Source organism: Equus asinus, chromosome 19 (genome assembly GCF_041296235.1).
Source record: "Equus asinus isolate D_3611 breed Donkey chromosome 19, EquAss-T2T_v2, whole genome shotgun sequence".
In the NCBI taxonomy this organism is placed as follows: domain Eukaryota; kingdom Metazoa; phylum Chordata; class Mammalia; order Perissodactyla; family Equidae; genus Equus; species Equus asinus.
In genome coordinates, this window is record NC_091808.1 from 7,412,182 (window position 1) to 7,439,304 (window position 27,123).

General features: G+C 48.9%; 1 protein-coding gene across 1 annotated transcript; it reads left to right on the forward strand.

Moving 5' to 3' along the window:
• The first annotated feature begins 3,103 nt into the window (after positions 1 to 3,103).
• On the forward strand, positions 3,104 to 26,201 carry HJURP (Holliday junction recognition protein). The gene is made up of 9 exons (XM_044751177.2): positions 3,104 to 3,633; positions 4,308 to 4,374; positions 6,443 to 6,498; positions 16,286 to 16,385; positions 16,791 to 16,855; positions 18,171 to 18,263; positions 19,471 to 19,549; positions 21,530 to 23,118; positions 25,946 to 26,201. Exons 1-9 carry the CDS (start codon positions 3,538 to 3,540, stop codon positions 25,985 to 25,987), a joined length of 2,187 nt encoding a protein of 728 aa, XP_044607112.2. The 5' UTR covers positions 3,104 to 3,537; the 3' UTR covers positions 25,988 to 26,201.
• The last annotated feature ends 922 nt before the right edge of the window (positions 26,202 to 27,123 follow it).

Below are 27,123 nucleotides of genomic sequence, written 5' to 3' on the forward strand. Positions count from 1 at the left end.
CCTACTTGGATACAAATCCTAGGATAACAAAATAAATTCAGCAATGAGAGCTCAATGAAACTGGTGAGAATTCAGATCATTGTTGAGGCTGACCAACCTGGCAGCAGATATGCAGGTCAAATGGGGTTTGGGCACAAGAAGCCCAGAGAGTGCACCTATTGGTCTGAGGATGCCTTAGAAGGCTTCTAAGTGAGGACCATAGGAACTCCAGAGCTGTCATAGAAAGAAAGGAGCATCCCCAACAGCTGAACTGCATTGCCTCCACTCTGTATCGCATCAGCTGGAGGAGAGCAGTTTTAGAATGTTTGAAGCCATGTGTGGCTTACGTGGATAAATAATTTTGTAGAACCAAGGTAAAAACACATGATCAGTTCCGCTGTGTTTTTTATTCCATGAGTAACACACTCTCATAATTACAGAATACATGTTTATTCTAGAAAATGCAGTTGGGGTAAACTGGTCTTAAAAATAATCCATAATATTGTCATCCAGGGATAACACTGGAAGTATTTTGATATGTACATACTCAGATTTTTAAAACATATAACGCATATTTTTAGAATGCAAGTGTAAAATACATATGTTTGTAACCTCCAAAGGGTTACATTTTAGATGCCAAAAAATACAGTTCTTTAAAATTATTGTTAACGGAATGCATGCATATCTTCCACCATTCACGCATCCATCTTTCTAGCATTGGACTTTACAAAGTGCTTCACTAGAGATCCTACAGCTAAATCCTTGCCAACATCCTTAATTACTTAGGATAGATTTCAAAAAGTAGACTCATTAAATCGAAGAATAAACACGTTTTGTGAGCTTTGACTGACACCTTTTGGAAAGTCTTGTTGTCAGCTATTTCAGTCTCTTCGTTTCCATCAGCCCTGGAGCGACAGAAGAGAGCAAACTCTTTTCTTGGCAGCCTAACGGATGAGGGTTGATGCTTGTGGTTAATAATTCATCTCCAACCAAGGTCTTCACTGTTACATAGTAGCTTCTATGTGAACACTGGGACCAGCCGAAAGCTGTGCTTCAAACCACAGAGTGGGTGGTGACATTTCCACAGCTTTCCAACACAAAATTATGTACATGGAAACTCTATGCAGAATAAATACCCAGATATTATATAAAATTTTATAAAATTCAGGCACATTTTACGAGAGCAGAGATAAAATAATTCCCATGAGAATCATTTCCTATGTACGTAATTTGAAACAGCACTTCGAGGGTTGAAAATTCTGGCCAGGCCAGCAGAAGGCGCTGTGCAGATGCAGCCAGAAGGGGCGATGCTGCGACAGGGATCCGCTCATCCTCTACTCCCCTCGTCTCTGCTGCCTATAGAAACCCACTGAGACCTTGAGGCACTGCATCCACCATCCATCCGAGGGAAGGAGCTGACTTGTGATCTTTCCCTGTTACGCAGGAGTTGGGAGCGGCGGGGAAGGAGTTTGAGTAGCAGGTTTGGGTTCCTGAAGTCGCGTGTTCAGGCTGCTAAGGTGGGGCGGGGGTGTTTGTAGGGGATGGTGTCAAATTAGGAGCATCATGCAGGGCTCCTTCTTCCTTAGGTGGGCCACCACGTTGGACCACAGGATGGGGAAAGCCACAGAGGACTGGGAGAGCCCCAGGCCTGAAGGATAAGAGCCAATTCAAGGACTTCAGCTGGCTCAGAGGGGATTGGCCAAAGTGGGTATGTTTTTGGATCTTCAATTAAAGACAAGAACTTGAAATTGAGAAATCTTTCTCCCAAAGCTGCCCATGAGCCCTGAGACAGAGGCAGATCCTTGGATAGTCGGGAAAGCAATCCAGGGAAGGCCTGAAACCCGGGAGTGGGTTTCTCCGAGTGCGCAGCAAGCCCTACGGGAGGCCAATTTTGAAGTGTCACTATCATACTTGTTAGAGAGTCATAAAAGAGAAAGTTGTCCAACACTTAAAAGAGAAGGAAAAGAAAATCTTTTCCAAGGTCTCAGTCTCTCGATGTGACGAGTTAACTGTTTGAAAACTAATTGTGTGTGGAAACACAGAGTGGAAGGAACAGCATGTTAAATTTCTTGACTCTCCCCAGGGAGGAGGAAGAAGAAAGCTCAGCCTTAGTGAAGATTAGACAAGCTACAAAATGAGCGTGTAGATTCCGTGGCTACTTGCAGCAAGGTCCTCGTTACAGGTTGGGTTCTCCAGGGAGCAGACTGGGAGATGGAGTTAGCCGTCAGGATGTTCATTAGGGAGTGCCCTCGGGATCCACACCTGTGGAAGGAAGTGAAAGAACCGAGACTGGGCAGGATGATTCAGCTGATTCCGTGGAGAGCTCAGGAGCATCAGGGCTGTCCCCACATTGAACCAAAATGACACATCTTCATATTCCAACATGGATCCCCCATGGGATTTTGTCTGCCCTGGGGCTGCAGGACCGTGGGGGAGGGGCCCTCTGCAATTGAGGCAAGACAAAGGCTGCTCCTGACCTCCCTCCCAGCACCTGGGGGATCTTGCAGGCAAATCTGGGTTGAAAATTCTGGCCAGGCCAGCAGAAGGCACATCTCTGTGTCCATCACAGTACATTTCCTGGACCCTTACACTACATGCGCCCTGGGGTTCTTCTCCTTCCTCCCTTCTCCCCTAATTTCTGCTGGATGGCATGGTAGCATTGGGGTGCAGGATGAGAGGAGGTGAGGAGCCCCATCTAGGGGACCTAATGGTGCTTAGAACTATGCTCTGCTTTTTTCTCACATCCCATGGTAATCATATCAGCACAAGCACATAACTATGGCTAAGATATGAAGCTGAATAAAACTACAAAATAAATTCGATCAACTATACTTGAGGAAAGACTGAATTATCTTTCTATACTCTAGAAAAATATTAGAAAATTAATATCCATGAAGAGGCCGAGTATGCAATAAAAAATATGTACGGAAATGGTGTGCCAGGAGATTAATGACAATATTCTATTTCCCTGGATTCTGTGACGTTTATGGCATTTCTTCTTTCTAAACGTACGTTCAGTTTCCTGCCTCCTTTGGTTTTCGAATTTGGCGGTGTCTTCCTCGCCAACTCCCCGCCCAACACCCTCGCCCCGCCTCCCCCCCCCGCCCCGCCCCCAAACTCCCATCTCTTGTAACTGAGCAGGGACCCGAGGCGGGCGGGGTGTGGAAGCCGGACCAGGGAAGGGCCCGGGGCGACGTCTCATTTGTGTTTCACAGGGCTCTGGTGTGGCACTGTTGATTAACGGGCACGGGAGCGGTGAGAGGGGCGACCACGCCATCACTCTCTGCACACGCGGCCCGGGACTCGTGACTCTGGACTCTCCCCGCAGCCCGACGCGCGCCCCGGGCGGGGCGGGGCCAGAAACTCGGGCGCGGATTGGCCGGGAGAGAACGGCGTACGCAGGTTTGAAAGGCCCAATCAGCGCCCGGCCTCTCCGCGCCAGCCAATGGGGAGCCCGAGGGGCGGGCAGGAAGGGCGGAGTCGCTATTTGAACCGCAGCGCGGGGACGGGTCCTGGGTCTGCCCTCCTGCTGGAGTCCGGCTCGGTGGTCCGCGCGCCATGGAGAGCGACGTCCTGGGAGAGGATGCGCTGCAGCAGAAGCTCGGGGACAGCCGTCGTCGCTTCCAGAGGCGCATGCAGCGACTCATAGAGAAGGTGCGACCCCCACCCGCCCGCTGGGGGGGGAGGGAGGAGGGGAAGACGGGGTTGGGGGCTGGGGTGAGGAGGGGGCGGGGCGCGAGGCCTGCGGGGCCGGGAGGGGAGAGAGGTGGAGAGGGAGGAAGAAGCGGGGCTTGGGCAGGGAGGGAGGAGGGGAGTTTAGGGGTACGGGGAGGGTGGAGGCGGGATTGGGGGCTGGGGATAAGTAGGGAAGAGTTGATGTTGGGGAGAGGGATGTGGGGCTGGGGTAAGGAGGGTAGAGGCGGGGTTGGGGTTACGGAGAGAGGAGGCAGAGTTGGAGGCTGGGGGTAAGGAGCCGGGAGGCGGGGTTGGGGGCTGGAGTAAGGAGGGAGGAGTCGGGGTTGACGACTGGCGAGAGGTGGGGCTGGGGAGATGGGGAGGAGGGAGGCGGGATTCAGAGCTGGGTAAGGAGAGGGAGGCAGGGTTGGGGAGATGGGGAGGAGAAGGCAGGATTAGGGGCTGCATAAGAAGGAGGAGGCGGGGTTGGGGCTAGGGTAAGGAGGAGGAGGAGGCAGGCTCGGGAGTCTGGGGGCAGAGACTAGGGGTTGGGGGCCCCCAGACTTCGAGCCTCGCGCTGGCGCCTCCTCAGCCCGGGTCAAGGGCTCCTCGATGCTCTGAGACCTAATTAGCCGCCCCTTCCTCTTCCGCAGTACAACCAGCCCTTCGAGGATGCCCCGCTGGTGCAAATGTCCACGCTGACCTACGAGACGCCCCAGGGTACACAGTCATCCTTCCCTTCTGAATATTTACGGTGAAAAGTGTGAACAGAATAGTGTCTTTCCTAGAGTTTAAAATGTAGTCCCGGCTCTCTTATGAAAAGAAACCCTGTTCGTCTAACAGGAACTAAGACATTCTTAGTTCCTTTGAATGTACAGATTACTTACTTCCAACAGAATTACTTATTAAAACAGAATTCTGAAGGCACATAGATGCCTGCTGGTTAAAAATCCCCTGCCTGGGTTGCATCCAGCTGGCCACTTATCCTGTCAGCTTGGGCCAGGCTGTGCCTCAGTTTCTTCATCTGTAAAATGGGAAGGTGATGACAATAATAGCGACTTGGTGTGGCTGTTGTGACAGTTCCCTGAGTGCTTGTGAAGTTCCTGGAACACTGGGAAACACTCCTGTTGACCGTTATGTGTCCTGTTTGCCTTGGAGCAGTAACTGTCTTCCTGGAGCTTCTGAGTACTTGGAACTTGACCTGAATATAGGGAGAAGGAGCCGTTCTGTTTAATGGTTCATGTTGCAAACTGACTTAAATCTCGTGGATTCTCTGGTAACCAGGTGGAGAAAGTTTGCACCGGGTGAGGTCAGTCCCTCCCATTCAACCTTGTTATCAGCTCACTATTACTAATGAAAGCAAATCTCAGTTCCTGTTCTGCTCATCGGACAGACAGGCGCAAAAAGGTTTATAAGATCTGCTCCTTAAATTAAAAGACGTCCCAGCTCTCTGAGTTTTTAGCTGGCCCAGCCATACCTTGGGTGACACGCTGACACAGACAGAAGCTAAGGTACTCCAGCTGCAGGTTTCTTTATGCTTTTGTCTGTGCCAGATGATGACAAATCTTACCTGAGGGCAGGACCCAGGGCTGTGTAGGAATCATCCTTATGGGTGCCATCAATGGGTTCACTATGTTCTTATGGCCCATTCTTGCAAGGATGGGCAGCGTCTGGAATATTTTGGCCAATCTTGAATACCACTCATTTCCCCAGCGATAACTCGTTTCTGACTCGTTTGATGAGAACGGTAGTCGAAACATCTACCTACCTTGAGAGTAGTTGTACTTTAGCATGTTTAAGACCGCCTGGAGAACTTGTTAAAATCCAGATTCCTGGGGCCCAGACAGCAGTGCTGGAGGCGGACTCAGTAGGGCTGCGTTCTCACAAGCTCCTGGCTGGTGCTGAGGGTACAGGTCCCCTGACCTGTTCCTTAACCCGGAGAGGCACTCCGTTAGGGAATAGCCTTTCTGATAAACGCTAGCTGATCACCCCTGGAGCCTGAATTCCCAACTTAAGGCCCACCGTGGGGGTGGATTGGAACGAACACTCCCGCACTGAGTATGATGAAGATAGCAGGAAAGTAAGAGCTGATCACGTGGGTTGACAGCTACCCATGTGCCCTTCGCTTCTGACGGTCTCCTGCTTTTGATTCTCAACAGCCCTTCGAGGTGGGTGCTGTTCTTAGAATCATCCTCGTTTCAGTGGGAGATACAGCAGAGGGAGGTTAAGGGCCCTGCCCCGTGTCACTTACCCTAAGGGGCAAAGCCTTGATTTGACTCCAGGCTCGTTTGCTCAAGCATCAGTCTGTTCTGGAAAGGCTGCATGGTGCAGTGGTCAGGAGCACACAGGCCCTCCCCAGCTTTCACAGCCTGGCTCCACCACGTGGGTGAGTGGCCTGGGCTGGTTATTTGAATTCCTTGCCTCCGTGTCTCCCTCTGCACAGTGAACTCGGTGGGTGCCTCTCCCATAGGGAAGTCAGAGTGCTCCAGGAGTCAGACATCAGTGAGGTTGTGACAGGGTTTAGAAGAGAGCCTGGAACACTAAGCACTGTGTATATGTTTGCTGTCATTATGATGAGTAACAACCATCTCAAGCCTTGGAACCCAATGATCCCTTCTTAGTAACATCACAAAGATGAAAAACCGCAGACTATCAAAAATACGGCCAGGTTTTACTATGATATCTTTCTTTTGCCTGTCCCTTTAGATTTCTTTGAATGCTGATTGAACAGAAGTTCAGCGTTTGGGGTTACTTAAGTGGTAATTTTTATTGGGTTTCTTTTCTTAAGGATTGAGAATTTGGGGTGGAGGACTTGTAAAGGAAAGAAACGAAGGACACATCCAGGTATTTAAGGTCAAATTTTATTGCCAACATGCCTTGCCGAGGGGGAATATTGGTGTGAATGAAAGTGTGAGCTGCTGGGGGCATTGGTGCCATGCATGGTTTTCTCGCCTTAACTACCCTCCTCTCCTGTCTGTGAGGCTTTACTGACAAGCATTTGCTCTGTTGCTTGCCAAGTGCGGGGAGGAGCTGTGTGATGCTTAAGCTCTTCTGTGCCCCTGTGTCTCCTCTGCCATAGGTCCCGGGGCTCCGACAGCAGGACCCCCCGGGTAAGCCTGGGCCAACTGGATGGACCTCTCCCAGCCCGAGCTTCAGCCACAGCTGCGAGCTTACTTTGTTGAGTCTTTATAGCAAAAGCCAAAGCCAGGTCCTTCGAGGGAAGAAGAAGGCCTCTTTTCCTCTCCTGAAGGGGCTTAGAGGAGGAGACATTAGGGACAGGGTACCGTATGCAGGTCACGCTCCTTAGGGCGCATTGCTCTGCCTTCAAAAGACCCAGGGTTTTTTGGGCTTTCCCCTAATTTGTCCATGGACTCTGCAGCTGTGCGGTCTGTTAGGTTTATGGAAGGTGCTGAGACAGGTGGCCTTCCTTCTGTGAGACCCAGGGAGTCTTCGCAAGAGTAACTTTTGCAAAGATGTCTGGTTTCTCTTCATCACTGCTTCTCAGATACCACATGGTTCTTCCTCATGGTCCACTGGTCCAGGAACCTGCACCCAAGAATTAAGACAGCACTGGGCTTCCCTAGCAATTCACAGCACATGGGAAGTCAAATTTTCTTCCTGATTAATTGTTTTAATAACATACAATATAATTAGTCATAGAAATGTTAGGAATATATATAACTACTTAAAATTAACCTGACTTCTATAGATGGTCATTAGTGATATTTCAGTATAATGGAATTCCTGTTTATAATACATATATTTATGAATACACATATTTTTTACTCTTTTTTTCTACTTTATATTGTGCACACTCCTCCATCATCCATTGTATAATTCAGTCACTTTTTTTTTTTTATTAATGTTATGATGGATTACAAGCTTGTGAAATTTCACTTGTACATTTTTGTTAGTCATGTTGTGGGTACACCACTTCCCCCTTTGTGCCCTCCCCCCACCCCCCCTTTTCCCTGGTAACCACCGATCAGATCTCCTTCTCAATATACTAATTTCCACCTATGAGTGGAGTCATATAGAGTTCGTCTTTCTCTGACTGACTTATTTCGCTTAACATAATGCCCTCGAGGTCCATCCACATTGTTGTGAATGGGCCAATTTCGTCTTTTTTTATGGCTGAGTAGTATTCCATTGTGTATATATACCACATCTTCTTTATCCAATCATCAGTTTCTGGGCATGTAGGCTGGTTCCACGTCTTGGCTATTGTAAATAATGCTGCGATGAACATAGGGGTGCAACGGACTCTTGAGATATCTGATATCAGGTTCTTAGGATAGATACCCAGTAATGGGATGGCTGGGTCATAGGGTATTTCTATTTTTAACTTTTTGAGAAATCTCCATACTGTTTTCCATAGTGGCTGTACCAGTTTGCATTCCCACCAACAGTGTATGAGGGTTCCTCTTTCTCCACAACCTCTCCAACATTTGTCGTTCTTGGTTTTGGATGTTTTTGCCAATCTAACGGGGGTAAGGTGATATCTTAGTGTAGTTTTGATTTGCATTTCCCTGATGATTAGCGATGATGAACATCTTTTCATGTGTCTATTGGCCATATTCATATCTTCTTTTGAGAAATGTCTGTTCATGTCCTCTGCCCATTTTTTGATCGGGTTGTTTGTTTTTTTGTTGTTAAGCAGTGTGAGTTCTTTGTATATTATGGAGATTAACCCTTTGTCGGATAAGTGGCTTGTAAATATTTTTTCCCAATTAGTGAGCTGTTTTTTTGTTTCAATTCTTTTTTCCCTTGCCTTGAAGAAGCTCTTTAGTCTGATGAAGTCCCATTTGTTTATTCTTTCTATTGTTTCCCTCAACTGAGGAGTTACAGTGTCCGAAAAGATTCTTTTGAAACTGATGTCAAAGAGTGTACTGCCTATATTCTCTTCCAAAAGACTTATTGTCTCAGGCCTAATCTTTAGGTCTTTGATCCATTTTGAGTTTATTTTGGTGTGTGGTGAAAAAGAATGGTCAATTTTCAATCTTTTGCATGTGGCTGTCCAGTTTTCCCAGCACCATTTGTTGAAGAGACTTTCTTTTCTCCATTGTAGGCCCTCTGCTCCTTTGTCGAAGATTAGCTGTCCATAGATGTGTGGTTTTATCTCTGGGCTTTCAATTCTGTTCCATTGATCTGTGGACCTGTTTTTGTTCCAGTACCATGCTGTTTTGATCACTGTAGCTTTGTAGTATGTTTTGAAATCGGGGATTGTGATTCCGCCGGCTTTGTTTTTCTTGCTCAGGATTGCTTTAGCAATTCGTGGTCTTTTGTTCCCCCATATGAATTTTAGGATTGTTTGTTCAATTTCTGTGAAGAATGTTCTTGGGATTCTGATTGGGATAGCATTGAATCTGTATATTGCTTTAGGTAGTATGTACATTTTAACTATGTTTATTCTTCCAATCCATGTGCAAGGAATGTTTTTCCATCTCTTTATGTCATCGCCTATTTCTTTCAAGAAAGTCTTGTAGTTTTCATTGTATAGATCCTTCACTTCCTTGGTTAAGTTTATCCCAAGGTATTTTATTCTTTTCGTTGCGATTGTGAATGGGATAGAGTTCTTGAGTTCTTTTTCTGTTAGTTTATTGTTAGTGTATAGAAATGCTACTGATTTATGCACGTTAATTTTATACCCTGCTACTTTGCTGTAGTTGTTGATTATTTCTAATAGTTTTTCTGTGGATTCTTTGGGGTTTTCTATGTATAAGATCATGTCGTCTGCAAACAACGCGAGTTTTACTTCTTCGTTACCTATTTGGATTCCTTTTATTTTTTTTTCCTGCCGAATTGCTCTGGCCAGCACCTCCAGTACTATGTTGAATAGGAGTGGTGAAAGTGGGCACCCTTGTCTTGTTCCTGTCCTCAGAGGGATGGCTTTCAGCTTTTGTCCATTGAGTATGATGTTGGCTGTGGGTCTATCATATATGGCCTTTATTATGTTGAGGTACTTTCCTTCTATACCCATTTTACTGAGGGTTTTTATCATAAACGGGTGTTGGATCTTGTCGAATGCTTTCTCTGCGTCTATTGAGATGATCATGTGGTTTTTGTTTTTCATTTTGTTGATGTAGTGTATCACGTTGATTGACTTGCGGATGTTGAACCATCCCTGTGTCCCTGGTATAAATCCCACTTGATCATGGTGTATAATCTTTTTGATGTATTGCTGTAATCGGTTTGCCAAAATTTTGTTGAGGATTTTTGCATCTATGTTCATCAGTGATATCGGCCTGTAGTTCTCCTTCTTTGTGTTGTCCTTGTCAGGTTTGGGGATCAGAGTGATGTTGGCTTCATAGAATGTGTTAGGGAGTTCTCCATCTTTCTCAATTTTCTGGAACAGTTTGAGGAGAATAGGTATTAAGTCTTCTTTAAATGTTTGGTAGAATTCTCCAGAGAAGCCGTCTGGTCCTGGACTCTTGTTTTTGGGGAGGTTTTTGATTACCGTTTCTATTTCCTTACTTGTGATTGGTCTATTCAGATTCTCCATTTCTTCCTGATTCAGTTTGGGGAGATTGTAGGAGTCTAGGAATTTGTCCATTTCTTCCAAGTTGTTCAATTTGTTGGCATATAGTTTTTCATAGTATTCTCTTATGATCTCTTGTATTTCATTGGTATCTGTTGTGATTTCCCCTCTGTCATTCCTGATTTTATTAATTTGCGCTTTCTCTCTTCTTTTCTTGGTGAGTCTGGCTAGGGGTTTGTCAATTTTGTTAATTCTTTCGAAGAACCAACTCTTTGTTTCATTGATCCTTTCTATTGTCTTTTTTGTTTCAATATCGTTTATTTCTGCTCTTATTTTTATTATTTCCCTCCTTCTACTGACTCTGGGCTTTGTTTGTTCTTCTTTTTCTAGTTCCGTTAGGTGTCGTTTGAGGTTGCTTACGTGAGCTTTTTCTTGTTTAGTGAGGTGAGCCTGTATTGCGATGAATTTCCCTCTTAGGACTGCTTTTGCTGCATCCCAAATGATTTGGTATGTCGTGTTCTCATTTTCATTTGTCTCCAGATAATATTTGATTTCTTCTTTAATTTCTTCAATGATCCATTGTTTGTTGAGAAGCGTGTTGTTTAGTCTCCACATTTTTGCACCTTTCTCTGCTTTTTTCTTGTAGTTGATTTCTAGTTTAATAGCGTTATGATCAGAAAAGATGCTTGATATTATTTCAACTCTCTTGTATTTATTGATGTTTGCTTTGGTTCCCAAAATATGGTCAATCCTTGAGAATGTTCCATGTGCACTTGAGAAGAATGTGTAACCTGCTGTTTTTGGATGAAGTGTTCTATATATATCTATTAAGTCCATCTGGTCTAATTTTTCATTTAATTCTATTATTTCCTTGTTGATTTTCTGTCTGGATGTTCTGTCCATTGGTGTTAATGGTGTGTTGAGGTCCCCTACTATTATTGTATTGTTGTTGATGTCTTCTTTTAGTTCTATTAAGAGTTGCTTTACAAATTTTGGTGCTCCTGTGTTGGGTGCGTATATATTTATAAGTGTTATGTCTTCTTGGTGGAGAGTCCCTTTTATCATTATATACTGTCCCTCTTTATCTTTCTTTATCTGTTTTGCTTTGAAATCTACCTTGTCTGATTTTAGTATAGCGACACCTGCTTTCTTTTGTTCATTATTAGCTTGGAGTATTGTTCTCCATCCCTTCACTCTGAGTCTGTGTTTGTCTTTGGGGCTGAGGTGTGTTTCCTGGAGGCAGCATATTGTTGGATCTTGTTCTTTGATCCATCCTGCCACTCTGTGTCTTTTGATTGGGGAGTTCAATCCATTTACATTTAGAGTGATTATTGAGACGTGGGGGCCTACCACTCCCATTTTGTGTCTTGTTTTCTGGTTTTCTTCAGTTTCCTTTGTTTCTCGTCCCATGGTTTAATCTGTTCTGATGTAGAGCTGCTACTCTCTGTTGTTGTCCTTCTACTTATCTCCTCTGCTCTTGGTTTTGTAGCCCCTTTCCTTTTTTGGATTTTTCAGGAATGAGGGTTTTCCTGAGGATTTCCTGAAGAGGAGGTTTTGTGGCAATGAACTCCCTTAATTTTTGTTTATCTGGGAAGGTTTTTATTTCTCCATCGTATTTGAAGGATATTTTCGCTGGGTAGAGAATTCTCAGCTGTAGATTTTTGTCCTTCAAATTTTTGAATATATCATTCCACTCTCTTCTAGCCTGTAAAGTTTCTGCTGAGAAATCTGCTGATAGCCTGATGGGGGTTCCTTTGTAGGTTAGTTTCTTTTGCCTGGCTGTCCTTAATATTTTCTCCTTGTCGTTGACTTTTGCTAGCTTCACTACTATATGCCGTGGAGTTGGTCTTCTTGCGTTGATGAAGTTTGGAGATCTATTGGCTTCTGTCACCTGAAGATCCATCTCCCTCACCAGATTTGGGAAGTTCTCAGCCATTATTTCTTTGAATAGGTTTTCTGCCCCTTTCTCCTTCTCTTCTCCCTCTGGTATACCTATAATCCTTACGTTGCATCTCCTAATTGTGTCTGATAATTCTCGGAGAGTTTCTTCATTTCTTTTAAGTCTTGCTTCTCTCTCCTCCTCTGCCTGCAACAATTCTATATTGCCATCTTCCAAATTGCTAATTCTTTCCTCCATATTATCGGCCCTACTGTTCAGAGCATCTAGATTTTTCTTAATCTCCTCTATTGTGTTCTTCATTTCCAATATTTCTGTTTGGTTCTTCTTTATCGTAGCAAACTCTTTTGTGACATAGCTCCTGAACTCGTTGAGTTGTCAGTCAGAATTCTCTCTTAACTCATTGAGAATCTTAATGATGGCTGTTTTGAAGTCATCGTCATTTAGGTTATATATCTCATTTTCTTTGGGATTGTTTTCTGTGTATTTGTTGCTTTCTTTCTGTTCTGGAGATTTAATGTATTTTTTCATATTGCTTGATGTTGTTGATTTGTGCCTCCGCATGGAGATAGAGTTTAGTTGCTCCTTTCACTTGTTTCAGCTGCTGCGGTGTGGGGAGCAGCTGTTTATACTTCACCAACCAGGAACCCTGTCCGTAGTTGCTAACTGGGCCTGGGCCCCTCTTCGTAGCCACAGTGGCCCTTTGGATTCCCTCCTCTGCCGTGGGGGCCGTCACAGGGGGGCTTCAGGCTGCAGGTGCCTACTGTTGCAGCCCACCTAGATGTGCTCTCTCCTTGGGGTCTGCAACGGTGTTATGGGCTTTTCCAGTGGCCAGGGGTGGGATCACTTATATTTGTCGCTCCGTTGCTGTCGGCACCCACCAAATCTCACTTGTCCTCTATGGGTCGCAGGAGAGCTATTGGCATCTTCTACAGTCTGTGGTTGGTACACCTACCTATGCTGCTTTTGCCCTGGGGTCTTCCAGCCTTGTGGCTGGCGGCTGGGTGCCTTCTACTGGTGCTGTGCAGAGGCTTTCCCTAAGGCTGCTGTGAGCCTGTAGGGTTTCCCCCTAGGCTACTAAGCTGGGTCTCTGGAACTCTCTCCAGCCCCAGTCCTCTCTGAGATCTCCGGCAAGCCCTAGCCTCACAGGGTGGGCAACGGCAGCTGGGGGTCGCCCCGCCCTCAGGGCTTCTCTCCGGGCCTCTGCCGGGAGCCCTGAATGTTGGGCGTGGCCCCTCTGCTAATGGCAGACAGAGAGTTTTGTCTGCTGCCTGGCGGAGGTCCGGCGCTTCCCCTCCGGGTCGCCGGACCGGCCTTTGAAAGTTCCCCCAGCCCCGGTCCTCTCCGAGATCTCCGGCAATCCCTAGCCCCACGGGGCGGGCAACGGCAGCTGGGGGTCGCCCCGCCCTCTGGGATTCTCTCCGGGCCTCTGCCGGGAGCCCTGAATGCTGGGTGTGGCCCCTCTGCTAATGGCAGACAGAGAGTTTTGTCTGCTGCCTGGCGGAGGTCCGGCGCTTCCCCTCCGGGTCGCCGGACCGGCCTTTGAAAGTTCCCCCCGCGCTGGTCCTCTCCGAGATCTCCGGCAATCCCTAGCCCCACGGGGCGGGCAACGGCAGCTGGGGGTCGCCCCGCCCTCTGGGATTCTCTCCGGGCCTCTGCTGGAGCCGTGAATGCTCAGCGTGGCCCCTCTGCTAACGGCAGACAGAGAGTTTTGTCTGCTGCCCGGGCGGAGCTCCGGCGCTTCCCCTCCGGGTCGCAGAACCGGCCTTTGAAAATTCCCCCAGCCCCGGTCCTCTCCGAGATCTCCGGCAATCCCTAGTCCCACGGGGCGGGCAACGGCAGCTGGGAGATCTCCGTGCCCTCCGTGTCTCTCTCTGGGACCCTCCGGGCGCCCCGAGCACCAGGCTGGGTCTCCCCGCCAATGGCGGGGAGAGACTCTCCCCACGGGCTCAGGTGTGCACCTCCAAAGTTTCCCTCTGCGTTTAGGAGTAATTGCAGGGGGTTTAGGTAGGGTTCTGGTCACCTGTTTCCACCGTCGCTCCTCTGTTGTGTTCTCGCTCCTGCCCTAGATGTGTGTGGATCCTCTGGGGGCGTCCGTTGGAAGAAAGCCGCTTGCGGGTACTAGGCTGCCCGTCGGGGTCGGAGAGTTTTCACCTATTTCCACATCCTCCCGGAGGAAAGTCCATCCGCCTTCCGATGTATAGTCGCGTGGGTGTCTCAGACGTCCTGAGATGCTGTCTGGATATCCTTTGTCAAGCGATAAGTGTCCAAACAATTGTAGACTCGAAGGGCGAGAGACAAAGAGGACTACTCACGGCGCCATCTTGGCTCTTCTCCAGTCACTTTTTTTTTTTAACTACTCTCTTGTTGATAAACATTTAGCCTTTTGCAACTTCCTTTTTTATAAATCAAGATTAGCAAACTTTTCCTGCCAGATGATAAGTATTTTAGGGTTTGCTGGTTGTATGGCCCTTTTCATAGCTGCTCAGCTCTGTGCTGTGAGGGGGAAGCAGCCGTGGATGATATGTGAATGAGTGTGTTGCTGTGTTCCAATAAAACTTTATTTGTAAGGCCCCTGTTACAAACAGTCCTCAGAGAATCGTCTTGTCTCTTCCCAGTGCTGGTATCGCTCCTGTTCAGTGAATGCCTGAAAGTGGGATTATTAGGTCAAAAAATATGTCCTCTTTAGTTATACATAATAGTGATGCCCACCAATCCGACCAGTGCTTGCGTGGTCCAGGGGGCAAATGTTGTCATCTGGATATTTATTTAAGGTTTTTGCTTAAATGTAGGAGGACCCCTACCTGGGGTCTATAGAATTATAGGCCCCTTTCCCGGAATTAGGAAACTGGGTGTAGTCTGGGATGACCACTCACTGAAGTTACTGTGGGTGGCTCTGCCAGGATCTGCCTCCGCCTTTTCTTTTTTTTTTTTTTTTTTTTAAAGATTTTATTTTTTCCTTTTTTCTCCCCAAAGCCCCCCGGTACATAGTTGTGTATTCTTCGTTGTGGGTTCCTCTAGTTGTGGCATGTGGGACGCTGCCTCAGCGTGGTCTGACGAGCAGTGCCATGTCCGTGCCCAGGATTCAAACCGACAAAACACTGGGCCGCCTGCAGCGGAGCGCACGAACTTAACCACTCGGCCACGGGGCCAGCCCCCTGCCTCCTCCTTTTCCCAGACAACCGAATACTCATGGTGCCCCCCGTCCCCAGGTTGCTGCCTGGAGGCTGTGGGAGGCAGGCCCATGGACTATGCGTTGACCTAAGCCAGTTTGGACCCAATGCAAGGCCCGGTTCTCTTTGTAGACCCCAGAGGGCCGATCGTTAGAGGCCATGCCCAGGGCTGCTTCCCCCTCCTCAAACCAACTTCTGTCTCATCCAGACACAGCAGCCACAAAACAGCTCTGTAACCACCCCCAGGTCCCGCCCGTCCGTCTAGGTGATCAGGCCCAAATTACCTGAGGCAAAGGGGGCAACATTCCCAAGGCGGGATGCAGTTACAGTGTCCCCAGGCAGCCCCAAATCCCCTCAGAGATGATGCCTCAGGGCTGCCTCTCAAGGGACAGGGCTCCCCACTCCTCACTCCTGTGCTTGCAAGGCTGGGGGCTTCCTAAAATATTGTAGCCAGTCTGTTATCCCGAATTCTTGAATTCCGCTAGTGGGGACCCACTGATGGCCTTTGTCATGATTATTAGTGAGGCCAGTGGTGCTGATCAGGCACCAGAGGAAGCACAGCCTCCCCAGGGGTGGCCCACTGACCACCCCGTGGCATGAGTCCTGGTCAGGATGGTTGGCCACCCCTGGGAGTGGAGCTCAGGCTAAAATTGGCTCCCACGTGCAGGGTCACAAGCAAGATCAGGGAAAGGCCCCCAGGGCCTCTGGATCAACCTGCTGATCCAGTGACGGACCTGTCCTGTTGCATTTTGGCTTCCGTTTGCGGCCACGCGTGGGCCGGGCAGGCCCGCTCCCTTTCCCTCGCTTCTCCCCCGCCTGCTTCATCACACGCCACCCGAGTGGTTTCTGACATCGCAGCCCTGGGCACGACGGGAGGAAGAAAGCTCTGCTCCTTTTCCAAGGGGAACCTCTACTATCCACCTCCTAGGAACCTTTTATCCCGGAATGTACTAGAAGAGAAGCTTTGTGAACCTCCTGTTCTCTCTCATGCTAAAGGAAGGATGTAGGTTTGTTACTTTACAGTGGCTTTGAAATGTGTAATTACTGACACGAGCATGTCTTTGTCGCCTTCTGCACTTTGAGGACTCCCATGTGAGGACAGTAGGCAGGAAAGACGACCCCGAGCAAGCCGCAGCCAGAGGTCACGAGCTTCCCACGGCCTGCACAGCAACCCTGGGAGAGGGTGAGTGGCCCCGTGCTAGAAATTCCAGCAAGGTCGGGAGGGACTGGCCTGACATGCCTCTGTTACAACATTTCAAGTCTAGACTCCTCCTTAGGACTTTTTCTAAGGTGCATTTTAAAAGCTAGAACATCTTGAAGTGCCTTCTAGGATCCAAGGCCATTGAAAGAGCTAGAGGTGATATGAAGGCTGATTTTCCCTCCCTCCACCTGAGGCATCTTCCTGTTCTGGGAGGTTGCCTGATAACCAGGACAGCGACAGACAGCTGTGTCCTCATTGAAGGGAGCAGCCTTGAAGCAACAGGAATGTTTACTGTCGAACAGACTCAAGTGATACGAAAACTATCCTTGAAAGAAGAATGCAAGCTTTCTTTAAAATTCTGATTGAGATTTCCTTTTTCACTCTTAGATTCGAAAAGTGACGATGTTGATGGAACTGTATACCAGGAAGACCTGGCTGCCGGGGCCTTGGTGGTGAGACCTGCCTTTTGTAATGATGGGACAGTCGAGGCCAGGGGGCAAGTGTGCATCCCCCTTGAAGACCTCCCCTGAGGCTCGCTCTTTGCTGATCCCGCCCCTCAAGTCTCTGGTCTCCCCTTCTCGTCCCCCAAGGCAGCAAGTCGCTCCTTCCCAGTCTAGCCCTTGCCCGCCCTGACTGCCCCCGGTTCCAGCCTGATTTTCTGAACTTACGCAGCTGTTGGATGCTGGTCCCTGTGCACACAACGAGCCCAGCTGTGGTTCACAGTGTGCCGTGTGCCTGATCCAGCGCACACATTGGAAGCTGGGTTCTGAGTCGGCCTCACCCCGTAGAGGCAGTGTTATAAGGAGGGTGTTCTAGGAAGGATTTCCAGGTCAGCCCTTGAAAGCCCGTTTCGTCACGAGGTCACATAGCCGGGTAGGCCGTTGTTCCACGTCTGTCTCCCAGAGGGTCCCAGTGGTCCCAGAAACCACCTGTCTCCTCACAGGACCTGATTCTCACCTTCGCTCTCTGCTGGAATAGACGAGAGTACACAGAACATAATCCACTAGAGCGACTTACTGGCCCCATGGCAGATGCTCAGATAGCTAGCGTGTGGTTTTTCCTCTAAAATCGCTTTTTGTGGAGAGGTTAGCCCATGCACCCACGTGTGACTTTGGTGTCTAACTAGAATAAGATGACTCTGGGGGGGAGAGGGGCACTTTTTGAAGTATTAGGTATGGCTGACAGTGAAGGGGATACAGGTGGCCCCAACAGTAACAGACAGAACAGTGTGTGTGTGTGTGTGTGTGTGTTACCCGCCGTCTGCGTCCCCATCCCTGACTCAGCCCTACTCAGGGCAGAGTGAGGCTGAGACCCCCTGTCTCCAGTGGGTGGCAGATGAGGGAGGGAGAGGCAACCATCCCTGCCCCCTGAGTTGGGACCCTGGACTTTTTTTCTTAAAAATATACCACGTGGGGTCATTTCTATTGGTTGAGTCCTGAACTCAACTAAGAATATTCAGACTGTTTTAAATTTTTTTCTATTCCAGTAATGCTGTCATAAACCTCTCCAGACTTGTTTTTTTTTTTTGTCTTTTTACTTTCTTTTGCATTATTACCACTGGGTAAATTCCCTAAAGTCAGATTTCTGGGTCAGGTGGACTTTCAGAGGGGCTGGACCACTCTGCACCGTTAACACCAGGAGGTGGGAAAGTGACTGGAAACTTCGTATAATGATTTGCACCTTAACGAGCTTGCCCATTTGTTCCAGATTTCAAGAGAGAGCCATACCTAGAAGCTCTTACGAACACTGACTTCTCTCTTTTATCAGCCTGCAGCGCCTTGGAACCCTTTGAAAAATGAGCTGAGAAGGAAGTACTTGACCCAAGTGGATATCCTCCTGCAGGACGAAGGGTATTTCCAGGTAACCTGCTTGCCAGGACATGTCTCTATACAATCACGTCATGAACTGGAGACATGTTGAGTGCGATGCAGTCAAGTTCTTGTTCACTCCCTACAGAGCCTGTAAAGAGCATTTTGAGCAATTGTTTCCAAACTCTTTTATTCACAGGCTCGCAGGTGTCTGCTCTTCTGGAGTAAACCCTCGGGTCCACTAGGGCCGTCAGATCGGGGAAACCGGGGGGGTGCGCCCTCTGTTGCCCACTCTGTTCTGGGGCAGCTCACAGAAATCTCGTTGGGCCCCGACCCCTGGGGGGAGGGGTTTTAAGCTGCGTAATAAGGGAAGCCATACCTCCCACCACCCCCTTTCCTGGTGTGACCGGGGCTGGTGTTGGCTGCAAGGTGCCTGTCCCACCTGCCCCACGGCCGTGTTGTTGGGGTGAGGCGAGCTGGGGGCAGCGGTGAGGCCCTGGAGATGTGGGGGCCTCGCCGGCCCCCTCCCAGGCTCAGTGCCCTCCAAGTTCCAGGCAGCCGGTCTCCCCGAGCTTTGCCCAAAGAAGAGCTGGAAAGCTAAAGCTGGAAGTTGCCATAAGGATGCCAACTCCTAGTGTCCCGAGTCCTGTCAGTATCTTTTCATTAAATAAAAGGGATTTCAATACCGATTAACTCGGAAGTACGTGTTGTGGAACAAATAATTCATCTCGAAGGCAGCAAACTTAGAGGGATGGATTTATTTTCTTACTGTGCTGCTGACCGCTGGAAAGCCCGTCTCTGAGGACCGCAGAGGGACTGGAAGGGCAGCGGACAGTGGCCTCTGGCTGCCCTGTCTTTCCGGGAGGACACCGGGGCTGGGAACAGCTCTGTCATCTCAGGGCGGGTTTTCCTTGCCCACCATCCACCTGGCCCCAGTGTTCCTGCTGTCAGAGTGTGACGGTGGAGGAGGAACTGAGGGGGCTCCTGGCAGAGACTGGTGGCCCTCTGTGGGGGGGCACCCTGGAAGCCACGTGGACGAAGTTTTAGGAGTTTACCAAGATGCTTCTTCCCACCACAACTGGCCACTGTCATTGTGGTCACAGGCTTGTTACCGCTGCTGCCGAGCTGGGAGGCACAGTGTGGTTGAGGGGAGCAGCCTCTCACGCCGTCCTGCGGGCGTGGCATTGCAGGGGGAGCATCTTCGTGCACGGAGTCAACTCCTGACAGTCCTCTGTTACAGCCATTCGCTTTCATTTCAGCGTGCCAGTTATGGAGGTGGAAAGGACACATGTGGGACCCTGGTCCGTTCGTTGACCTTGCCCGCCAGGCCTGCCCATGGTGAGTGTGACAGAAACTTGTCATAAACCGTGACCCGTTCACTTTTGGTAGAGCAGCCGTGCCCCTTACGCTGGGCGCCCCCTGTGCATGTGTCATCAACGTCAGCAGAGACTCCTGCACTGCATAGTAAACTATGAAGAGTTAAAAAATGCAATGCTTCTTCCTTCTGGGACTCTGGCACAGCTCTTTATCCCAGCTTACCATTTGGAAAGTTTCTGAATCTCCAGAAACATAGGACTCATACAATAAGCATCCTTCACCTGCATTGACAATTGCATTTTGTCACATTTGCTTTATCACCGCCCCCCCCACACACATATATTTATTTGCACTCCTATCTATATTATCCCTGAATGCTTCACAAGTGTCTCCTGAGAACAGGTGATTTCCCTGTACAACTACAGTAAACTTGGCACATGCCAGAAATTTAGCATCGACACAATACAGTGTGCCCAGTTGTGCCAGTGGTGTCCCTTGGAGCCTTTCTTGTTTGTTTAACCCGTTCAGAGCCACCCGGGCATCATCGTTGCTTCAGTTTCTCCTTCAGTCCAGGTGGGCTCCCTGGCCTTGCTGCCGTCACCGTCACTGTCTTTCCAACATTGACTCTCAGACAGTCCTGGCCAATAGTTTTGCAGAATGTGCCCCACATTGGGACTTGTCTGATTGTCTCCTCTAGATTAAGTTCACATTAAACATTTTTGACAAAATTACTACACAGGTGATGTTGCGTCCTCTCAGGATGTCCCGTCAGTCTGTCCTGTTGCTGGTGACTCCTGAGCTTGGTTGCTGAGTCCAGGAGGGATCTGCCAGGTTTCTCACTTCTCTTTGGAGTCGCCTGAGGGCAATCCCTTCAGATTACCTGGAGGCCTTTTCCCCAGAAACCTCCCACCCCGGGGTTTTAGGTCCAGTCATGACTGTTACCTGAGTTGGTGCCTGCAAACCAGTCCTTTTCTGGCTCTGCCGTTCCTTCTGCGTGCATTTGTTGGCATTCTTCTCTAAAGAAGTGCGGTCTCCCCTCCATTTCTTTTTTTTCCTTCCTTTATCTCTCTCACATGCTTTTTTTTTTTTTTTACTTTTCTAGAATCAGTAAGAACTCATGGACCTTTTTTTTAATTCACATGTTAGCATCCATTGCCAGTATTCAGCGTGATGCTCAAGTCATCCCAGAATTAGCCTAAAGGAGCACCTTTCATGCTGGCTTCTATGTCCTCTGACCTGTCCCCATTGGTTTTTGAGCACTTGTCTTCCCCACCCCTGATTCTATAGTTGCCCCCCACCATTGTCACCAGCGCCAATAACGTACGCTCATTTGGTCAGTTGTGCAACTCAAAGTAATTTCAGAATCACGGCACCAGTGGCCACTTGCTTCAATCTGCTGATGAAGGTTCAAGATTTCCGCTCTGTTACCCGTAGACAATATCCCACCCAGGGAGCACATTCAGAGTGTTGTGTTCAAAGTTACTTGGGTTCTTTTTTCTCTTTCATTTGTTATCAGTTTGATACACAGAGAGGTTCATTTTTTTGGTCCTTATTCACTTTTAGAGTTATCCCTATCCTTGTTGGTTTACTTTTATTTTTTCTTAATATGGAAGCATTTAACATGATGCACAGGTCAAAGCCGTATAAAGAGGTGTATTCACGGGACTTATGCCTTCCCCACCCAGCCCTGTAGGTAAACGGCGTCATTATTTTCTGGCATCTAATTAGTTTTGAAAAGGTGACCAAGTTCTAAACCATCATGTGGGGAAGGAAGAGTCTTTTTGGGAAGTTCAGGTGGAGAGTAGAAATTTAAGTTTGATAGCCAGAAAGAAATCTGAGGAGTCTATTCCCAAGTATTTATGGAGTTTTTCTCTTTTATTCTTTTTATATTGCTTACAAAACACATTACGGTCATGACTCACTCTTTGGTTCCGTGACCTCTGCATGCGGACAGGTCTGAATGGTAACGCACCTGTACCTCGTGTGTGTGTTCTTCTCCAGGATGCTGCGATATTATCTCTGAAAAGAGTCCCGGGAGCCCGATCAAGCCAGCGTCATCTCCCAGAGAGAGTGGCCCTTCTCATTCTTGCTCCACAGACCTGGCCGTGGTGCCTAGAAATGACAGTCTGTTGCTACAAGGGGCCGGTGGTAACAGCCTCTCAAGCAGCCAGTCCTTTGAAGCCGAGGACATCTGCGACGTGACCATCAGCGACATGTACGCGGGCATGCTGCACTCCATGAGCCGGCTGCTGAGCACGAAGCCGTCGTGCATCATCTCCACTAAGACGTTCATCATTCAAAACTGGAACTCCAGGCAGAGGTTCAGGCATAAGGGCAGAGTGAACAGGACGCGCTGCAGAGCGCGCAGGCACTTGCGAGGGAGCCCCCAGGAGGGACCGTCAGCCCGTCCAGAGCCAGCGAAAGAGGTGGGGGCGTTAAGAGCCTGCGAGAACTTACTCAGTGCTTCTGGCCACAAGACAGGTTTAAAACTGGACAAAGCTATTCTTGAAGTAAACAAACTCCAAATCCATAAATTAGATCCAAGTTGGAAGGAGCTTAAAGGAACATTCCAGAAGGATTCTTCACTGACTTCTTTAGACTCCGGTGCCATGTATCGCCTTGACCAGGAAAATAGAATTAGGGCATTAAAATGGTTAATTTCTCCTGTAAAAATAGTTTCCAGACGAAGAACACTGCCATGCGAGGGAGGGAAGCATTATCGGGAGATCGAAATCAAATTTGATAAGCTGCATCAGGAATATTGCCCGGATCCCAGGAAGCAGTCCTGCCTGACTTACCTCCCCAGCTCCTCGGCTGTGGATGTGTACAGAGGTGGTCCAGCAAGCCCTGGTGGCCCCCGGAGCTTAGAAACCCACAGGCCGAATAGCTTTCACATCAAAGCAAAAGCTAAGAAATTAAATGAGGCTTTTGAAAACCTGGGCAGATCACTCGACGCAGATAGATGCCTGCCAACAAGCGATTCTTCTCTCTTGCTTTCGAAGACCAACCCCACATGGAGCCCAGGCCGCTCGGAGCAGACAGCTGGCCTTCTTTTTCAAGGAAACAGTCTGGGAATATTTAGGAAGTCAGTGTCACCCAGCAGAGCCATTTCAGTGCCGAGGATACGACCTCTAAGCTGTGGAAGGGGTCGTTACGATGAAATTAAAGAGAAATTTGACAAGCTTCATCAGAAGTATTGCCAAACGTCACCGCAGCGGACGAAGGCACCTCTGTGTATTGGGGTGTCTCCAGATGAAGCAAGTGTGAAAGCTCGGTATCAAAAAGAAGACTTCTTAGGAAAAGTGAACCCAGACTTTGGCTTCCAGGGTTCCCTAAAGTTGTCATCCTCACCCCAGCGGAGTGTCAGAGGTCCACTGGGCTCAACCACAGTTGAGGTTCATCCATCCACATGCTCTGTGTCTGCTGCTGGGAAGGACCACGAGTCCCCGGCCAAAAGATGCCGACTGTCAGATCCTGGGGTGTATGGCCGGTCAGCCACTTCCCGAGATTCCTCACGCATGGTGGGCAAAGCCATCCCAAGGCCAGGGGAAGAGGTCGGCTCCTCACAGTGCGACTGGGAAGAGAAGAAGGTACGTTCTCTGTTGAATGTGGTTGCTTTCCGACAGGATTTTTACCTAAGTGTTCATTTTTATAAACTTTTTCCAAAATTCTTTCCCTTCCTCCAAAATTGGCGTTTCTATCAAGCGTGTGTTCATGTGTAAGATGCTTTGAGGTGGAGCTGACACGTTCTTATAGGAAAGGTCTTACGCATTTTGCAATGGAACGCATTTAGGGGATTTTCTAAACAGCCTCATTTATCGAGCTCCATACCTCCTTCCTTGTCAAACAGTGGCATTTCTAGCCTCTTCATCTTACACTCAGAAAAGAGCTGTTGTGGGGCGAAACTGATCTGGAAATAATGACTTTCTGTTTCCTTCTGGGGTTTCCTAGTAGGGACAGAGCAGCCAGGGCAGCCTCGCAGACGTGTAGGGGGCCCGGCCTGCTCGGGGCCACACGCACCCGCTCCGCCCATAATCCCAGTGCCCTCCCCTTGAAGGCCGTCTGTGCCCGTCCCCTCCTCCTCCAGTTTAGTTCGTGCGGATCTGAAGCTAAAGTTCTAATGTGGGTGCGTCATTTTGTTTCCCCCAGAGACACGATGAGAGACGGTGGGGTGAGTGTGGGTGTTAAGCTTTTTGCATCAGTGCCAGGTTGCCCAGCACGCACGTCAGTGTGTCCGCAAGCTGGACCCGGCTGTGGCTGTTGTCAGGGCACGTTGCTTACCCGCTGGCTCATGGGATTTGACCCAGTTTGGTTTGGCTTCTGGATGTTACGTGAAGCCAGCATCCCACACCAGGTGTGGGCAGGTGAGGCGGTGGACATGCTTCCTCTCCCCTTTCACCCCAACCTAATGGCTGGCCCCCGAGTGGTCGTGCAGATGGACCCCATCCGCCCTCAAGGTCCCAGTTTCTGTTCACCCACCTCTGCCTGTTTGTCCTGTGATCCTGGCTCAGGGGAAGATGCGTCTGCTCTCGGAGAGGAACCCCTGAGTGGTCACCGTCATTGCCCCTCAGTACCCGCAATGGTCCTTCCCTGCCTCTGGCCCCTCGTGCTTCTCAGTGTTCAGACCTGCGTGGCTCCCCTTCTGGAACAATATTTCAGAAACCCTCGGGGCGCTTTGGCTCCACGTGGGCCTGGGGGCTGCGGGTGCAGAAGATGCCTGCTTCTTCCTGCACGAGCCCCAGGGGCCGCCGCTGGCTCCTGCTCTTCCTCAAGCTCGGACTCACGGTCCAGTCTTCCTTTTTCCTTCTGTGTCCACTTCCTGCCTCGCTCTTGTCTTCCCAGCCTGCAGTCTGGCTCGTGCTCGACTGAAACCACACATCCCACCACCAGCACCTCCTGATGGCCGGTCCCTGTGGCTTTAACCTCACGGGAGCCTTTGTCAGATTAAACAGGCCTGTGGTGTAACTTGTCTTTCCGGTCGAGGATTGATGTAATGTTCAGGTTATGGAAAGGTTTACCATCCAGGACCCCTCCTTCTGGGGTCAAGGCTTAGGCAGGGCCAGAGGTGGAACCCGGGGGAGTCGGCCAGGGCCAGCCGGACCAGGCGAGCGGCCCGTACCCCAGGAGGCCCTGCTTGGGCAGGGTCCTCCGTCCGCTGGATTTGGTGGCTCTTTCCCTTTTGTCTGGGCCTCTGGCTGTTTGCCGCCCTCCCCAGGCCCACCTGGCTTTCTCAGACCAAGCGTCAGCAGGGCGACTTGGGGGCAGTTCTGAGTCCTGGGCAGTTGAGGCTTTCTGGGATCCAGCCACGTGCTTAGGGCAGACCCTTGCATTCTGTCTGCTCATAGTTCATTCTCAGAACAACCTGATTGATTTCTCCCTCGAGAGGGAGGGCGTGTTTCACCGCAGACCCCCTCAGCCCCGGAGCCATCCCCGACAATTCTCCCAGCCCCTGACATGTCACAGCTCCCTTGTCCCACTGTCCCTGCTTCTTCCTCATGGGCCCCCTAACCTGTTCGTTTTAGACACCTGTCCCTCGGATTCACTTCTGTGCCTTTTCCCGCCTCATCACCTCTCGAGCCACCTGCTGACTCAGCCCCTGGAGCATAGTGGGTCCCCCCTGAGCTGCCCTCTGGGCCCCGTGAGGTCACCTCTGGATGCTCAGTACAGGGTCTCCTCTCGCTTTTCCCCGGCTCAGTCCGGGGCCACAGGCAGCGGGCCTCGGCTTTACACAGGAGGGTGTGAGTCCACGCGCCTGGCCGTGGAGGACCGTGAGGAGAACTCTCCCAGCCCCCCTGGGATTTGACAAGTCGTGGCGTCCACCCCCAGGGGCTTTTTGCAGTTGTCTTAAACCATGATATCAACACACTTAACCGTTTTCCGTATTTTTTTTCTTTCCCTACTTAAATTATACGTTTCTTGAGGAAAGGGATCAAATCTTTAGGAGCTATGACAACAGAAGGAATTTAAGTGGCTGACATCTGCATGCTGTACGAGCCCCAGGCCACACTGACCCTTTCCACACCTTCAGTTACTTAACCCCCACACAAGCCGTTGAGTAGATAGGTTCTGCCCAATAGGCAGGTCCTGGCCCTTTTTATAAACAAGGGCACAGCCTAAGTGTTAAACTCCTGAATCCACACATGCCGGGCGGGGCTGAGCCAGGATCTGAAACCTGTGGAATTAACCCCCACGTTGCCCTGCCTGCTTGACGGGTTACTGTTAGGTTGGTTTTTTCTTTCTTTTTACATTCTTAGGGTATTTATTAAGCATGATGGCATTTTCTATAGTGGACACACAAATATTAATATCCATGCAATGGAATAAATATGAAACAGTTCTGCTTTTGGTGGCTGGTGTTGGGAATTCTAGTGGCATTTTACTGAAATCATTTTCTTTGTCTTTTTTTTTTTTTCCTAGAGGAAAGAACAACACATCTTTGAGGATGGAAGAGAAAAGTGATTTTGTGTTAGGAAGATGCAAAGCTGAAAAATCTATAGCCAAGTTATTTTAGAATTTTGTTCCTCTCCCCCCTTTTTTTTTTAATTCTCAGGATTGTTAGAACCTGCTTCACTTATCTGCCCTTCGAAGCAAATTTCAATGAAATTGGTTCCATTGAGATAACTCTGAGTTCTTGCTATAGAAATTATTTGAATAAAGTTGCTCAATTAAGATTTTTAATGTTATCCTTTATAGGCCTATTTTTCTCATGGTTTCTTTGTTAGATTTAGCTACGTCCAGAGAATTCTCCGCTGCATTTCCTGTTTTGTTAAAGAATATTGTTTGCTATGAAACCTAAGTTTAAACCCCGGATCTAATGGTCCTGGGAGGAAAATACAGCTGCTGAGTCTTTTAAATTTTAAATTCAGACCCAGGGGACTTGGTATCTTCCATATTAGACAGTAGTAAATTGAATCATAATATAACTCACCCAGAAAAAGTAATTCCTAACAACTTAATGTTTTTGGATGAAAACATGCTGTATGTAAGCAGTCCTGTGATGGTCCCAGAACACTTACAGCCACGTGGCATCCATGACGTCTCATGACATTTGTTGGAGCTGTTCATAATAGGATATCACAGTGACTTTTAATAAAATATTTCAAATATTCAGAACACAGTGACAAAACCCATGTACCAACCATCCTGAGTAAATGAAGCAAAACATTGCTGAGTGTCATAGACTTTTTATTTTAAATGAAAGGTTAGAGACAAGATTAAGTCACACACCTCTCTTTCCTGTCCCCTCCCTGGGCGACCACTCTCCTGGTGGCGATGTGTACCCTTTACGCTGGGGCCTCGTTACCTGTGTTAGCGCGGGCGGCCATGGCAAAATACCGTAGACTGGGTACCTGAACACCAGAAGTTGGTTTCGCACAGTCTCGGAGGCTGGCAGGCCAAGCTCAGGGCACAGCATGGTCGGGCCCTGGGCAGAGCCCTCTGCCTGGCTTGCAGGAGGCCACCTCGCCGCGTCCTTACATGGTGGAGTCAGCATGTGCTTCCTGGGGTCTCTTCTTATAGGGGCACTGATCCCATCAGGAGGGCCCATCCTCATGACCTCATCTGACCCAAGTCACTTCCAAGGGCCCCATCTCAGC

Coding starts and splice junctions, on each gene's coding strand:
- HJURP (XM_044751177.2), top strand. CDS start 3,538: ATGGAGAGCGACGTCCTGGGAGAGGATGCGCTGCAGCAGAAGCTCGGG. Junction 4,375..6,442: donor GACCTACGAGACGCCCCAGG/GTACACAGTCAT, acceptor TCTTTTCTTAAG/GATTGAGAATTTGGGGTGGA. Junction 23,119..25,945: donor GCGACTGGGAAGAGAAGAAG/GTACGTTCTCTG, acceptor TTTTTTTCCTAG/AGGAAAGAACAACACATCTT.